The 17,458-nt window shown below is 41.8% G+C and overlaps 2 protein-coding genes across 2 annotated transcripts; both read right to left on the reverse strand.

Moving 5' to 3' along the window:
• Window positions 1-9,906: 9,906 nt before the first annotated feature.
• LOC136538693 (uncharacterized) lies at window positions 9,907-10,370 on the reverse strand. Its single transcript, XM_066530652.1, has one exon. The coding sequence runs from the start codon at window positions 10,368-10,370 to the stop codon at window positions 9,939-9,941; it is 432 nt and encodes a 143-aa protein (XP_066386749.1). The 3' UTR covers window positions 9,907-9,938.
• Window positions 10,371-13,584: 3,214 nt separating this feature from the next.
• LOC136523375 (secretory carrier-associated membrane protein 4-like) lies at window positions 13,585-17,458 on the reverse strand. Its single transcript, XM_066517075.1, has 13 exons — window positions 17,183-17,458; window positions 16,092-16,157; window positions 15,879-15,995; window positions 15,724-15,786; window positions 15,508-15,541; window positions 15,275-15,397; window positions 15,066-15,128; window positions 14,827-14,920; window positions 14,529-14,574; window positions 14,376-14,443; window positions 14,216-14,264; window positions 13,970-14,035; window positions 13,585-13,888 (listed from the first exon to the last, which is right to left on the reverse strand). The coding sequence occupies exons 1-13, from the start codon at window positions 17,249-17,251 to the stop codon at window positions 13,802-13,804; spliced, it is 945 nt and encodes a 314-aa protein (XP_066373172.1). The 5' UTR covers window positions 17,252-17,458; the 3' UTR covers window positions 13,585-13,801.

The raw sequence follows: 17,458 nt of genomic DNA on the forward strand, positions 1-17,458 counted from the left end.
AGTTGCTCATTGTAGAGGCGCTAAGATCATTGATGTCGATGTCATGCAGCCCAATGTCCTCTAGATTGACATTGATGGGCTTCACAACACCAGATCCTCCCCTGGACTCCATAGCTCATGCGGTGAAGCGCACACGAGGTAAACTAGCTCTGATATCACTTGTAGGATCTCTGGTACGTCTAGAGGGAGGGTGAATAGGCTTGTAAAAGTTCAACTCAAATCGAAGTCAAATTCACCCATGGCACTGCCGCTCTATGAGTGCAGCTCTACCATGCCTACAGGAGAGATTAGTTCATAGTTTAAAATCTATCCAACGAAATTTAGATCAGGTAAATTTCTTAGCTTCCTATAGGGTAGTAGATCATAGATCGATAACTAAAAGTGGTGAGAACACCACACACAAGTAGATCAGCCTCAAACTCTAGAAATCATCTCAACCACAATATGTCATGCAAATAATATAAATCAAACACAAGTGACACAATGATTTATCCCATGGTTCGGCTCGCCACCAAGGCTTACCTACCTCCATGTTATTGAGGTTAGCCACTAAGGCTTAGAGCTTTCTAGCCCTTCCTTGTTCTCAAGTCAAGAGACTTAACTCTTGAGATAAGGGGTGAGTTTACTAGCTTCAAGAGATGGTTACTAACCTCCTGGGGCTACCACACAAGTTGGCAAGGTCCACGGGCGATGCTCTAGCAAGCTAGAAGCTAAGCTCCAAGAGTAACAAACACAACCGCCAGCTAAAATGTGAACCAAGTGCTCTTTAGAGTTTGGAAATCAATGGAGTTGCTCTCTAATTGAGTTTTGAACCTTTACCCCTCAAAGATTGATGGAGAAATCAATGGATTTGCTTGGGGGCTTGAGGTCAACAATGGAGTGAGAAAGAGAAAGCTCCTGCTCTATTTTTGAACATGCTTAAGTGAAGAAGAAGAGAGCAGAATTCCCATTGGGAAGGAAGGGGAAAGGTATATATACCCCTAGCCCCCAACAGTCACTTAAAGCGTAGATAGCCGTTGGGGAGGAAAGGGAAATATATATGTACCCCCAGCCCACAACGGACACTGTACCCAAGAGGTTAGGCGAGTCAGAGCCCATGGCCTTGAGGTCAGGCGAGATGAAACCCATGGTCTTGAGGTCGGGCGAGACGAAGCTATGACCAAGTGGTCGTGCGAGCCGGATCCCACGATAAAGGGGTTGGGCGAGACAGAGCCTGCGGCCTCAAGATCGGGTGAGACAGAACCCATGGCCTCGAGGTCAGGCGAGATAGAGCCACGACCAAGGGGTTAGGCAAGCTAGATCCCATGACCAAGGGGTCATGCGAGACAGAGCCCGCACCCAAGGGGTCGAGCGAGTCGGAGCTCACCCCACACAAGACAGCAAAGGTAATAGTGAAGTGGAGACTGTCTTGGCTATGAATCTGATGATGCATGTGGTTGTTTGAGCACTTGGTAGCACATATTGTTTTAAGCATTGTGCCCCTTTATAGTATGTCTTTTTGTATACTCAAATTTAGTATATAAAAGAATTTAAACCTCCTTTGAGTTTGAAGCCATCTATATTTGTAATTGGGGGCTCCTCCGTTTCATGTAGCATCCTCGAATATAAATTCTCTGCTTGTCATCTCGATAAATCTCATTAGTTCTCTAATTGCGTGGTCATTATCACCAAAATCCACAATTAAGGTTTGATTGCACTTTTAAAGAGGCCTTCGAGCGAATATAATTCAAATCATCTCAAAAAGGGATCTCTTAGAAAGCATACTTATTCTCATGTAGGACATTGGGAAGAACTCAAGGGTGACATGTTAAGTGATGCTGTAGAAGGAGAGCTGAGTCATTTAGCCAATCCTATCTTCTCCCCTTCTATACCCACATTAGATGTCTCATCTGAACTCATCTTTAAACCCATCCTTGATCCCGATGAGTCCCCTTATGATCTTTTTTCTAAGTCTCATGATGATCCTAGAAATCCATTAAGACAACTTAAGCATAGGAGTCATGAAGACCACAAGGATGATCAAGAAGAGCAACAACAATGGCTGGAATATATTAAGAACTCATATGTCATTGCTAAAGAATGGATGGACAAGGACAAAACCTTATGGGTAGAATCCAAACTTAATTCAGATCCAAATAGTGAGCTTAAGTCAATCTCCTTAATAAACATCACTCATCCAAGTTTGGAGGAGACCTTAGACAAGATCAACCCGAGAGTCACCAATCCATGGGAAATCTTGGACAATAAAACGTCCAATCAATGTCATAGGCATGGAATGATGGAGACAATGTTTTCGCTTATGGACATTCATGAAGAATCACTCTTGGAGTTTAAAAAGGAAGATTACATCATCGAGCATGGAAGCCATTTTATTAACACCTCATCGAATCCATGCTCGTATAAGAAATCTTCTGAATCATTTGGTCTCTCTAACATTGCCACACACAAGATCTTTAATCCCCTCATACTCCCTATTCATAAAGACTTTGAAAGGGTGGTTGTAGATGCATATGTTTATCATAAATATTGCAAATATTGTTGGCATGAATATTAAGATAGATACACAAAGGTTGGTGCTAGAGGGGAAACAACTTCACCAATTAGAAACAATTCGAAGGTTTACCAAGGACAAGCTTTTGTCCTAAAACAAGCACTTTTGAGAGATAACATGAGCCTTCACCTTTAGCTATAATGCCCTTGTGAAATGAGCATAGAAATATAATTGTGAAAATATTCCTTCAGGTATTTTTGTAACTAACCATTTCAGGTTTGAAGCAAAAAGGATAAAGGATGACGACACAAGGTATGTCCAATCAATTATCATGCAATATTTAATCACATCCATCCAAACTTGATTTTGCATTTGCATAATTCAAGTATGGGGGATGAACTTCTCTAAAAAATCTTATGCCATGTTGCTAATTCATATTGGTTGCCTCTACCTTTAAGCCATGCTCAATTTGCTAAATAACAATCTATCGGGTTCATAAACCCAAGGTCCCTCATAGACCAGCTACCCAGCAAAAGGCTTGGCCCAGCAGATGACGTTGCGAATGATGTGCAACCCTGGGCTGGCCCAAATACCAAACAACAGGCCAAGGGGCGATTCGATCTCCAACCGGAAGGCCTAGCCAGAGGAATGACGCCCGCTTTCAACACTGGTCCGCTTCTCCGATCAGAGGGCCTCGCTTCCGACTCCGGCCCGCTTCTCCGACCAGAAGGCCTAGCCAACGCCGCTTTTGACTCCGACCCACATCTCTGATTGGGGGACACACCGAACCTCTGCTTACAGCTCTTCTCCGACTGGGGACCAACCGACCGGGGATGCTCGCTCAGTAAGGACCCAGGCAACAGGTAGAGCAAGTAAGGCAGGGCGCTCAAGTCAACCACAATGCCAAGAATCATACCCTATATACCTATAGAACAGTACCAACAGGACAGATCAGAAGGGTACCCTACAACCTTCTAGGCATGGCAGAGCCTAAACAGTGTTGACGGCGCCGACATTTACCCTACAGTGCTGTGGGCGCTATCAATTCCCATACCAGGCAAACATGGTAAGCCCCCCCCCCCGCATGCATATGGGCATCCATAGTGTTGTGGGCGTAGGCATTTATCATATCTAGAAGAACACGGTAAAACCTCCCACATACGTCTGACATCAACAGTGTCATGGGCGCCTACCATCATCTTGTACCCGACGGCATGGGCAACAAGACTTATCGACATATGTACACTCTCCCTCTCTCACTTGTAAGGCCATCTCCTTCATCTATAAAAGAGGATGAGCTCTCTCCCAATAGAGGGGGTAAGTTCATTCAGATTGATTCAACACACAACAACAAAACCACCAGGTTCAAACCGTGAGCACACGCTCAAATACTTAGCTCACGTAGGAGCTCCAGTCTCTCTTGGCCCTTCGGTCCAGAGTCCGACTAGACCTTTTGCACCTCCCATCTTTCTCCCTTCTATTTGTAACCCCACAGCAAACTTCGAGCACCTAGGCTCAGGAATAAAGTCACCGACCGACTCAAACTGGACGTAGGGCACGTTGCCTAAACTAGTATAAACCCTGTGTCATTGAGTGCTAGGCCACATCCGATCACAACGTATGGCAAAACTATAAATATTTACGTGTTGGTCACTTTCTGCACCGACACAATCATGCTCTTTCATCTCTAATTGAATAAATCTCTATAATGCTTTTATGCTACCTTTGTTTACTATAGTATGTTCAAGGTTTGGAGTTTGTTCATACATCTCATAAATTAAGCATGGTGCTTAGTTTAGGAGTGTTGATCTTACTTTCAAAGGCTTTTTAAATTAAGCGTGGTTCTTAGGTTAAAATGCTTTCATAGATTGAATTAGACATGGTGTCTAGTTAGATTTTTGAACCAAGAATATGCTATAGTAGATATTGATTATTTTGTTAAACTAACCCCATGCAGGAAACTCTTAATTCAATATTGATAAGTCACGAGATGAATTCAAATCAGAGATGAAGTCAGGCACATAACGAACTCTAATAACATTGCGCAAAGAAGACACAACTCATTCATCATGATGGAAGAACTGTAAGGATTAAAGTTCATTCACTTTGCCTTCTACTGCAAGTTACCTTTGCCTTGAGCCCTGCTTGTATAAAACATGATAAACAAAATCTATGCTAAAGCAATCCTAAAACCATCTTTTTATTAGCATAGATGTAATTCATAAAATTTATGGACAACAATCCATAGTTCAAATTTGTTGTATTCCCTCAGGTATGTCTCCACTAACATTTTATAGGGATGAATGAATACAAGCTACGCTTGTCCATGGTTTGGTATAAATCCGCAAACCCAACCACCACTGCAGCTATGGAACAAAGAGGATGAGTGCCATAAAACACGATCAATAATCAAAGTACTCACTCATAGGAAGTGGATGAGCAAATCAACAGATCTGAGGCATACAACAATGAATAAGTGGAGTGGAAGGTCCAACAAGATGTCAAGATCAAAGAGTAAAAAGATGGCATAGAAAAAGGATGAGAAAAAAATGGTGCAATTTAGGAAACAAAAAGCTCATGAACACTTAAGCTACGAGACTAGTCGAACAAGAAAAACTTCAAGAAAAAGGAAAAGACCATCATGAGTCACTTACTCTTTGTCATATGGTGTCATCACGCTCCAATGACAAAGAACACACTTCAAGCAAAGTATGTGAGAGTCAGTTGATTCTCTAAATTTCTACAAGTGTTCTGAACCTATCAAACCAAAGTCTAAACTCAAAACCATGATGGGTTTGGCGGAAGGAAGTGACATCACCATTAAAGGCGTCATCACAAGAATCCTCCTCTTCAGAGCAAACCGAGGTATTTGGTCAATAAATTTCACAAGGAGAAGTTTAGTTCAAAGAACTTACAACATCGAACCCTCACCAAAAGATCTAGCTTGGAGGAGAAGCACTCCCATGTATCCAGGTAAGTATTCTTTCCCCTTTTGTTTTAGTTTTAGTTTCTTTTAATAGTTAAAAGAATGATGAATGAAAAACAAAATAAAAATTTATCTTTGCATTAGTCATTTATAGTAATAATGTATGATCTAGTAAAATTAAAAACAAAATAAAAAGAGTGTGTATCTAGGTTGCTTTAATTTTAGAGCTGAATAAATTAAAGAGGACTCAGAATAATCTCTTAAATGAAAATGATGAATAGTTGCTCTATTATAATTCCTTTCAACATTCACTTTGCCTTCTACTACAAGTTACCTTTGCCTTGAGCCATGCTTGTATAAAACATGATAAACAAAATCTATGTTAAAGCAATCCTAAAACCATCTTTTCATTAGCATAGATGTAATTCATAAAATTTATGGACAACAATCCATAGTTCAAATTTATTGTATTCCTTCGGGTATGTCTCCACTAACATTTTATAGGGATGAATGAATACAAGCTACGCTTGTCCATGGTTTGGTATGAATCTACAAACCCAGCCACCACTGCAGCTATGGAACAAAGAGGATGAGTGCCATAAAACACGATCAGTAATCAAAGTACTCACTCATAGGAAGTGGATGAGCAAATCAACGGATCTGAGGCATACAACAATGAATAAGTGGAGTGGAAGGTCCAACAAGATGTCAAGATCAAAGAGTAAAAAGATGGCATAGAAAAAGGATGAGAAAGAAATGGTGCAATTTAGGAAACAAAAAGCTCATGAACACTTAAGCTACGAGACTAGTCGAACAAGAAAAACTTCAAGAAAAAGGAAAAGACCATCACGAGTCACTTACTCTTCGTCATATGGTGTCATCACGCTCCAATAACAAAGAACACACTTCAAGCAAAGTATGTGAGAGTTAGTTGATTCTCCAAATTTCTACAAGTGTTCTGAACCTGTCAAACCAAAGTCTAAACTCAAAACCATGACGGGTTTGGCAGAAGGAGGTGACATCACCATTAAAGGCGTCATCACAAGAATCCTCCTCTTCAGAGCAAACCGAGGTATTTGGTCAATAAATTTCACAAGGAGAAGTCCGATTCGAAGAACTTATAACACCGAACCCTCACCAAAATAGCTACCTTGGGGGAGAAGCACTCCCATGTATCCAGGTAAGTATTCTTTCCCCTTTTGTTTTAGTTTTAGTTTCTTTTAATAGTTAAAAGTATGATGAATGAAAAACAAAATAAAAATTTATCTTTGCATTAGTCATTTATAGTAATAATGTGTGATCTAGTAAAATTAAAAACAAAATAAAAAAGAGTGTGTATCTAGGTTGCTTTAATTTGAGAGCTGAATAAATTAAAGAGGACTCAGAATAATCTCTTAAATAGAAATAATGAATAGTTGCTCTATTATAATTCCTTTCAAGTACTTAGTTTTTAGCCTTGAATTCTCTCGAGTTTTAGATACGACTGTTTTGATATAAGGATTTACTCTGAACTTGAAACTCGTGGGTAGCATATGGTTGATCTAAGTCTAAGTAATTGACGGATATGATATGAGAAGGTTTGAGGTACTGTTTATCTTGTTCCAAGTGACACTAAAATTCTAGAAATTTACTTTCTGAAAACACAAAAATGCTATATGATGAGTTCCTGTATGACAAAGCTTGAATTCCTACCAGAGCCATATAAGTTATTTAGGCTAGGAAAACTTCCACATATATGCTGCTTGCTTTTGCATTGAGTTTTGTCAAGCTTTGTTGACCCTTATGAGAAATTTGTCATGCTCTTAAAATCAAGATCACATACACATCACCCAGATATGCACTACTCCTACACTAAGGGTAGGCGTAAAAACATGCCTTCCATCTAGATCCACCTAAAAAATATTTTACTTCTACACTAGGAGTGAATACAAAAACATGTTTGATAGGTTTTGTATCCACTCAAAATAAATGCTCTAAAGTTCTTTTTGATATCTCTCTCAAAGTTTTATTGCAGAAAAGAGACATGGGCTATGTAAAAGTTATTCATAAAAAAAGAAGAGAAAAAAAAGAGTTGAGAAAAAAATAGACAAGTGTCCGAGATATCTAAAACAATGGGTACTTAGATGCCCACTTGAAGAAAAAAAGAAAGAGATGAATAAGATAGTCCCTGTTCTCTTGCAAAATTATTTCTAAATTTCAAAAGAGAGATAAGCTTTCAAGGAGTAAAGTAGAATTAGGTTAGCCACCATATATATCCACCATTTATCCACACATATGCACATCTTGATTTGATTGTATGACTCAACTCTCTTTGGATCCCTTGTTTGACTTTACAATATATGCATTGCAAGTATGCTCTAAGTTTCTCCCTACACATAAACTCCATAAGCCTTAGTAGTAGAAAGAGAAAAAGGCATAGCATCTTTATTGCCTTATGAGGATCCACAAATACCATATATTGAGAGACTTGAGAGTGTCATACAATGGAATCTCTGAGTTTTATTTTAAAAACTTATAAAAACTCTGGAATAATGATGAAACAAAGAACTTGAAGACATAGTGCTTGACTTGATCATTCTGTCTTGCAATTACTCAAGATCCAAGTGAAGACTAAGAAGTCCATATGGTTAAAGGTAATATGGGTAAGTTTAGGAAGTCAGATCAGTTTATTCTAATTTCGGAGGAGAATTTTTTATTGAACGCATGTATACTTTTGAGGCAGTGAAAAGCATTGTAGCAACTCCTGATCCATTGCTGAGTTTAGCTTTGCTCAGGGACTGGACAAAGGTTAAGCTTAGGGGAGCTTACTGACGGTCACTAACACCAATTATAAACCATCAACATAACCTACATTTATATTTAATTCCATCACCAAACATAGGTATATAGGTCTAAACTAATGAATTCCACGAGCTTTGGTGATTTCATTATAGCAGGAGGATTTATCCAGAAAACAGCTCCTCGGACCACTATCATACAATCCAAACAAGCAAACCGATGACAACAAATGATTCAACCCACAAAAACTGCGAAAGACAACTCTAAAAGATTACAGAAGACACCACGCCGAAGCTTGGGCTAAACGGCCACGAAAGTGGGCCGATCGACCCAGCCCATAGGCTGACTGGCCTGCCACGGAGCTCGCTCACCCTCTGCTGTCTCGTACTCGTTCCTAAGATCTACACCATTGATTTTAAGGTAGTTTTAGGTCGGTTTATCCAACGGTGATCGAGGGAGTTGACGTGGATCGATGATGTGGTGATTCCTTGCCCCCTACTCCACCTCACCCTATATATAGCAGCCTCTACCCTCTCTCTATAGCCATCCTAAAACCCTAGTTCATATTCTCCTCGCTAGGATAAAGCCAGCTATCAAGAGAAGATTAGTCCTTCATAGAATCTAGTCTTGTAAATAATAGTGAGATAGAGTGTGGGAAGAGTTTAGAGGAAGTACCGGCCTGTCAGTGCTCTCTACGGCTTATACCCTAGCGGAGTAAGTTCTACTTGAGCTTGCTTCTGAGGATTCTCTTGTAATCAACTTCTAATTCAAGTAAGCATCGTATTTATATTGCTTCTGAGGATTCTCTTGTAATCAACTTCTAATTCAAGTAAGTATTATGTTTATATTACTCATCAGGTTCGCAACTCTTTTGAGTACTTTAATCTATAGGACGCTTAGGTTAAAGTAGTAATTGTAGGTGTAAGCATGGTGTTTAGACTATGTTACTTATGGATGTACCCTACATTTTGGATTGGTGGTAGTTCACGAGGGTGACTTTTATAGCCTCGTTGAATCATCTGTAGTCTATCTCCCGTTTCTAGGCCTAGCAGAATTTAGTTACTATAGGAAACATACTATGTCTATGCTTTTCTTAGTAATATCTCCAGTTGAACAATAAAAGACATAACTTATCGAAGTTAGAACTAAAAGACCTTTGTGATTTCCTCTATACTCCTATTATCTTAAGTCTTGTTGCTATTATGAGTTAAGTTAATGTAGCTACTCTCACACATTTTCTGTGGATACGAAACTTAGAATACTTTCGGGTAAAAGCTACACTTGCGGATGTATCTATATGCGTTAAATATATCAACACCTACCACTGAAAAAATAACACCATTAAATTTTAGAATAAATCAAGAAAATACGAACACCTTCGAAGGATTAGAACTCAGGTTGACATGAACCAATAATGGAGAGAGTATATAATTGTATATGCTGGTCAGCTGGTATATCCCAGCCGGTGAATCTATCTATTCTAGATCTAGTTTGGATACGCATGTATTCATCTTAATTCATGTGAGTTAAAATAGATTGGTGTAGAATTGAATTAAATTACATTTCATTCCACTTCAACATGTGTGAATTAAAGTAAATATAAATGCATCCAGACAGGTCCCTATGTGTAAAAAATAACCAGAGCCGACGATACAACACATCAACTGTACAACTTAAAAGTTTTTCATAGAACCTCCTCCGTATCATTTACCATGACCTGCAATCCTGCACTCGAGCTATTTGCTACTTGAGGTAGAACGGCGGCCGGAACATCTGGAAGGACGACTTGTGCAATGCCAACACCATCAGAAGCGCCACTACCGCCGCGACAGCCCACGGCGACGTGCCGCTGCTGCCGCGGTCCGTGTCCGACGACGCGCCACCTTCAGACTGGCCCCACCACCAGGACGCGCCCGGCGCGACGACGAGCCTACCGTCGGCGTCAAACAGCGCGTGGTGAGCGAGCACGACCAGCGCGAGGAGGCCGAGCAGCAGGAGCACGCAGAACCCGTCCTGCGTGCGCCTGCGCAGCTGCTCCTCGTACTCGTCGATCTGCCATGTCAGGTAGAGGAAGAAGGCGACGATGCTCGAAAGGACCAGCACCAGCCCCGGCGGCATGCCGCCGCCGTCCAGCCACCCTTGATGCCATCTCAGGTCTGTCGTCGTCTCGTCCATGGAGAGATGGAGACGTGTGACCGTGGACAGCCCGTGGATGATGTGTTAGCCTAGAAATCGTTGTCATCCGTGCTGTGATGTGAGCTTGGCGCCTGGTTTTATAAGCTAGTGGTGGTGCCTGTAGCTTAACTAGGTGTGACTAGATTGGAAGCGTGTAGATGCATGCCGAAATGCCACCGCGTGCCCTTTATTTGTGGGAGTGGGCACGTGATGGCAGCGGCGCTCTCTGAATCACTCGGGCAACAGGCTTCTAGATGCTATTCCGGCCACATAGTCATCATCTACAGTAGCTAAACGATGTCACGCGACATCATGTCCTCACGCGATCTGTTTCAGGCCTTGTTAATCGAAGAGGTACTAGAAAGACCGGCGCGGCACCGCGGTTGGCTTGGCTAAGCCGTACTTTTCAGTTGATAAATAATATTTTTCTCTCATAATAAATCAGTCAATAATATTTTTAGTCATGGTTTATTAGTCAAACGAACATGACATTTGTCAGGGACTGCTGTAGCAGTGTAGCCTGTATCAACCATAAATGGTCTGTCGCACATTAAGAGGGGATAAGCAAGCACCATTATACTAAGGGCCTTGTAGTACTTTGTTCTGTTAGATGAAGCTTTCCAATTTTGCTTTCCAGAAAACAGTTTATCCGAATGTCACCAAGGCGTTTCAGACATTGATGGTGATTTGTTGAAGCTGATAGTTCAGCCAAAGATAAGTTTTTTAATAATAAAAGCCATTTTTGAGCTCTTGCTTTGCCTATCATAAATAAGCTTAATAATAAAGGAAAGATAAGGTCACTAAGTAGCCATGAGCAATTTTCTACCTGTTATTGGATGCGTCTTAAGATGGACTTGAGAAATTCATTGTTCATTATCTGACAGTTCTAACAAGTAGTACCGGTTTGTGGTGATGTGGTGAATTTTTTTATTTTTAATCAATCATCAAATACATGCTGAAGACACTTAAAAAGATGCATAATGTTGTTGAAAAACACCGATTTCATCTTCAATCTGTGGATAGGGAGAATTCACTGGACCAACGCCACCGCGTCATGGTCTTCAAGAATATATGCAAGAACTATTTTCTCATTTATAAAACAATTAATCTTAGACTGAAGTCAGAAACATAATAGCATTCTCATGCTAATTAAAATAGGCTTACACTCAATAGAAAAATGTCAATAGTTGCTAATTTTTGTAGTAAGCAAAACTATAATGCAGCCTTGCAAGCTGAAGACACCTCTAAAACTTAATTATGAACAGGCATCACCCGTATACCAATAAACAATGCACTTTATTATTACATTGCTTTTCTATACAACAGTAGTACTCTTCATGGCTTTTATGTTGAAGACACAAAAAAAATGAGGGGCATTTAGACACGCAGGAAACTTTTCAGGGATTCAGTTGCTGGCAAGGGTTTCCTTTTATCTCATTCCGATGATGGTTCATGGTAATTGATTTAGTTCAAGGGGTGTTTGGAACACGAGTATTCCTATCACAGGAATCATAACACATGCAAGTTATAACAAATCATTAGCGCTTAATGATATATTTATTAACCTATTATTTTCCTTCCTGTCCAGCGCTATGGTTCCGAAGCCCAACCTCATTCAGCATCAGCATTACGGCCCCGCCTCATTCATTTGCGGCGCTACAGGAGGTCGCCTTTGGCGGAGCGCCGACACCGATGCATGTTTTGCTGCCGTGGTTGGATCACGGAGTTGTGCATGGCCAATAAAGACGGCGACCTCATCCCCATCGGGAGGTGCTTTGATGGTGGCTTCATGCAGCTCGAGCTTGCCGCTGCTGCGCGGCCGGATCAGGCAGGCTGCTTCGTGCGGCTCGAGCTCGCGGGTGTTACGCGCTGCCAGCCTGCCACCAGGCCCTGGCGGCCGAAAAAGGGACAACCATGGCTTCGATGTCTTTGACCGAGCCGCCCAGCCCATCAGCCGCGAACCCCTAGTTCGCTAGCCACCGTCGCAGAAGCGCGGCCATCCCGATTTCGCATTTTGTTTCTTCTCGGCGCAGCACGCGATCAACACCGAGCCCGGCGCGCGGCCAACTGGTGCGGGTGGAGGAACAGGCGGCAACGAAATCGGGTTCTGACGCATCCGACGAGGTGCGGAGAGTGCGGTAGCCGGCGGCGCGTGAACAGGGCAGCTGGCGGCGCATGAGCATGAGCAAGGGCAGTTCAGTTGGAGGCGCAGCCACGCAGGGGAAGGCAGGTTCGCGAGAATTCGCGATGGTCGATGATCCAAGTTCGTAGCTTAGCGGATGAGAGAGCCTGAGATATGCCTCAACTCACCCGTTCTTCACTGTGCCTGAGCGCTAACCAAACAAAATGAAGCAAGCCACACGCGTCTTTTTTTGTGCGACCTGACCTAATAAGAGTAGCCTGATAAGCGCAGCCATCGACGGCAATCGAGAGAGATTTTGTTTAACCATAGGTTGGTCGATGTTGTATGATTTTGCAGAGATATATGGTCAAGTGGCTCTCAGTTTGCAGAGATGCTGAAAGGCAGTTGAGGTATGCATCATTCAGACAGCGATCTGAGTGAGACCGGCCGATGTATATTATCCAGAGATCACATGTTCACGTTCACATCACCCTGCTAATTTGAGCAGAGCTTCAGTTCAATGTCTTTCGTTAGCTAGTAGCAGGTGTACCCTGGTTCCAGCCACTGAGTGAGGAGGATGTTCTGCAGAGGCGGCAAAGTCATCAGCGAAGTAAGCAAACTGAACTGAAGAATCATGAAAGGAACTCGTCAACAAAGTCCTAAGTCAATCTCATTTGTTCCGCTAAGAATACCGGTCAAAACCCTTTCAAATTGGGCATGTCATATATACATACAAATCATAATGTTGCTGGATGGCTATTAGGCAATGCAGTCTTTACAGAATAACCTGAAAGTAATTTTCCATCATAAATAAGGGGAGGAGGGCCACGGTTGTACTTTTGGTTTAGAACATTATTATTTGCAGGCTTTTTTTTTGGAAAGAAACTTATTATTTGCTGGTATTAGAAAAACCCCAAAGCTCTTTGTGAGTGTGTATAAGTAGAGCCCCTTGACATGTAAGTATATTTTTTCCATTTTTTTTCCGTTAAAAATCTTGAATCGGAACATCATTACAACTTTATTATAGCCATATAATAATTGATAAAAGGTGGGACGCAAAATTGCACATATGGAATAAATAGTCTAGGTTCATCCGTCCATGTGTATTTACTCCATACTAATACTGTCATATTGACATGATTGATCAATCTGAAGGGCTCGAAACACTGTGGTAAGAAAAATTCTGAAGATTTACAGCACACCAACCCTACTCTACATATGTCTGTTGATCTACAAACACTCCAAACTTTGAACAGTATACACTTCAAACTATGAACAGTGTATATATTGTGATTATATATATGGTTCATCAAAATGCTGCCCTCGCTGCACTGCGTGCTGCTTCCCGCCTTATCTCTGCTTCTTTCCCGCTTCCTCGGAAGTACAGGTAAACACGCTGCAGGATGCAAAGCTTACAGTTCAGAACCAATTGAAGGTATCAAGAGATGAATAGAAAAGCAGTAGGCAGTAACTTCACCTGAATGACCCACATGCTTAACAAAGACTCCAGGCAGAACAATGCAAAGCCAATGAAGTAGAAGATCTGCAGGTCAAAATAGTTTAACATGCAACAGAGTTCTTGTTGTGCCCAGAAATCATGTTATGCGAGACATGAATTTATTTTTGATGTATGTTCACTTGTCTTTGCAGGAAATATAGGTACTATGCAGTGGAATTCTGATTTACTGGATTCAGACTGGGCAATAGCGGTAAACTCACTCACCCCAACAATGACGCTGTCACCAATCAAGCTGATTGCTGGAAAAATCCCGCTGCACGGCGAGTAGACAGGTGGAAGAAAATTACATTACAATTCACAGGACTTTTCGAGAAAGAAAGATGTTGGAACAATAGCGAAAAGTGTAAAAGAATGTATAACTCACGTTAATGATTTTCCCACAAAGAGAATTGAAGGAGAAACAGCTGCATACACACAGAAGGCGATATGAACCTGTGTGTGGGGTCAGCATGAGCATGTGAGATGCATAGGCTTATCGGTAACACATTCTAATACAGCAATGTTACCGAAAGCTCACCAAGTAGAAGAGGAAAAACCATCCAAATTTAAGAGCACTCTCATTCCTGTACACATGTGTTGTAGACAGAAACTATATGAGGCTATGCAATGCTTAATACGTCTTCAAAGTTTAAACCCATTAAATGAAATATTAGGCCCCCTTTGGAACACGGGATTCTTTTCCCGTTCCTGCGTTTTTTCTGCGAAAAATGAACTGAATCCTGTGAAATTCCTATGGAATTCCTGTGAAATTCCTGCGTTCCAAAATGGCCCTTATTTATAGGGAGGAAACAACTTATGGGTAACATTGAATTTACCTCATGGCACGGTACAGTGTCCGGTACCAAAGGTAGTAGGCACCAGGGCATCCAAGAATGAAGTATATGATTGCAAGAAACCATATCTTAGGACCTGCATCAAGGAACAAAATAGCACACCTTTTTTAGATAATAATAAAATTAAATTGCCCTCGCCTCTGCATCAACAGATGCACATGGCTGTTATACACGTCGCTTATGAGCGCATGAGTAGAAAGAGCAATGTTTTATCGGCATACCTGACCCTTTTGCCCAGGCAGCGGTAACACAGATTATGTTCCAAAACAGGCATAAGACCAACCCTATCAGACATATATGATATATCAGGATACACATTAATTTAACTTTTTTGTATTATAATGAAGGTATCCTTATTGCGTGGAGACAACATGAAGCACAGGCAAGTACTTAGAATGGCATTTCAGATAAAGGACAAAAGAAAACGTACCTAAGAGTGACGCAAATGCGACATACAGTGTTCTTTGCAGATGAACAGGTATCTCATTGCCAATATCATTATGAATGATGGGGAAAAATGGTGGCCAATTCTTCTCTTCCAATACAATGCCAGCTGCAAGAGAACATGGATAACGATGCTATTATTGTTAATGAAAGGAAGTCTTTGCGAATGACGTCAAAAAATAGCAAAGCGACGTCATATGATGAACTCTGAAACTCCACCTCGTGCTGCAGCATCTTCTCGCCTTCTTATTTCCTACATGGAGCAGAGCTAGGTTTAACAGAGAAATCAACAATCTGGGGCAATATACAAGGTACGCAATAGTTTCTACTAAAGTTTTGCGCCATAGTATGTTAGACCAAAGACCATTTCCACAAAATCATCAAGAACAGCATGCTGATGCCAACTATTCCAGTCTCTGTATTGGATCCAGTTACCTTCTCACGCCTGTTCAACTCGGCCTCCTTGGCCAGGAGCTCCTTCTCCCTTGTCTTCATGTCCTATGTGCATGGACAACCAAGCAAGAAGGATTACCATGTTACTAGAATTACGTCGATAACATCCATCTAGTGGCATGAATAGTCGCAACTACCTTGTTTGTGTCCATGGGGATATCCACTGGGGTAGCAAAGTCATTGTAGAAGTCAGCAGGTTCAGGAGGAAGAGGCGAAAGGCGTGTGCTAGGAGGAGCAGAAGGGCGTTGTGATTGCTGCGTGAACGCAATGTTGTATTCGCATGATCATCCAGCTAAAGCATTTTATTTTACTTTTTTGTCACTGAAACATTCCGTGCATTGCAGACTCACCGTCGTGTAGAACGCGCCACCGGAATAGCTGGACTGAGCAGTTGATCCTCCTCTTTTAGCTTGGTCCTGGAGAATAGAGCAGCATGAGTGCAGAATTGCAATTAACCTAATTCCTGTTGTTCCTGAAAACACCTCACTACCGAAAAGAAAAATGACCTGCTTTATTTATGGCATAGATGCTTATTTTCTCGTAATCGAGAATGTGTTAGCATGCATCACATGCAACCTTCATTTCTTTTAAATTTTGTTGTCATTAGCAGCACACAAGTACTCCTCTAACTTGTTTAAAAAAAATGGAACGCTAATAAGTACTTGGGCATACATAGTATGAAATTCAAGCAATTTTCATGGTCATGGGCTCATCATTATACAAGGAACAGTGCTAAACTTTTTTGCAGGAAACGTTAATAAGGACTTGAGCATACATAGTATGAACTCTAAGTCTGTAAGTACAAGGAACAGGGCTTGCAAGCAACTAGGAAGGCGCAGGGGGGCTATATCAGTATCAGTATATGGTTAACCTATTACCAGCAGTAAGCCGGTAACAGGATTTTCCTCGAATCCTTCACTCGGAAGTTTGAGAATAAATTTGAATTTTAAGAAGGTAGCCGATCACAACTCACTGGCATCTGTGTGTTAAAGGCCACTTTTCCCCATTAGGTTGGTGCATACAGTTCGAGAAAAAAAAATGATACAATAAAAACTCTATCGGTCTCCTAGGCCGGTGATTTAGCTCAGATCCCCTGCATGATCATGTTTGTGTAGAAAGTCCAACACAATTCAATTCAATTGCATAGATACAGAGTCTGTGATCGTCTATTCTCTGCAAGGAGATATCTTATGTCTTCTCTTCCTGTATTGTTCTCTGGCTTTCCTCTTCTGAAGAATACTGTTCTTTTTTCATTGCAACTGAACTTGCACAAAGTCTGATCACGGAAGCAGTCAAGCTCAGCAGCAAGGAATAAAAGCAACTCCGGACGGAGCAAACGAGCAGATACATACGCAGAAGCAATCAATCGAAGCAGGGGGAGGAAGAGCTGGACGGAGCTCAGCGCCGGCGCGAGTTGGGCCTGGGCAGGCTTACGGCTTACCGCGAAAGGGTTGACCTCGTCGGCGCCGCCCTCCTCGAAGGGGTTGTCGTACCGCGATCTCCCCGCCATGGATCCTTCCTCGTTCCTCCTGGCGGTTCCTTGCTCTGCTCCGCTCCGCTCCGAGGTCAGCAGGGAGGGAGAGAGAGAGGAGGACCTCGCTTTCGGCTACAGTATTTTTTTTTTCACAGAAAATCAGCTTCAGAACAGGCGACAGTGGCACTTGGGCAGGGCAGCAGAAGAAGAGGAAGAGGCAGAGGCCGCAGCAGCCCAGTTGGA

The sequence above is a fragment of the Miscanthus floridulus genome, chromosome 2 (genome assembly GCF_019320115.1).
Source record: "Miscanthus floridulus cultivar M001 chromosome 2, ASM1932011v1, whole genome shotgun sequence".
In the NCBI taxonomy this organism is placed as follows: domain Eukaryota; kingdom Viridiplantae; phylum Streptophyta; class Magnoliopsida; order Poales; family Poaceae; genus Miscanthus; species Miscanthus floridulus.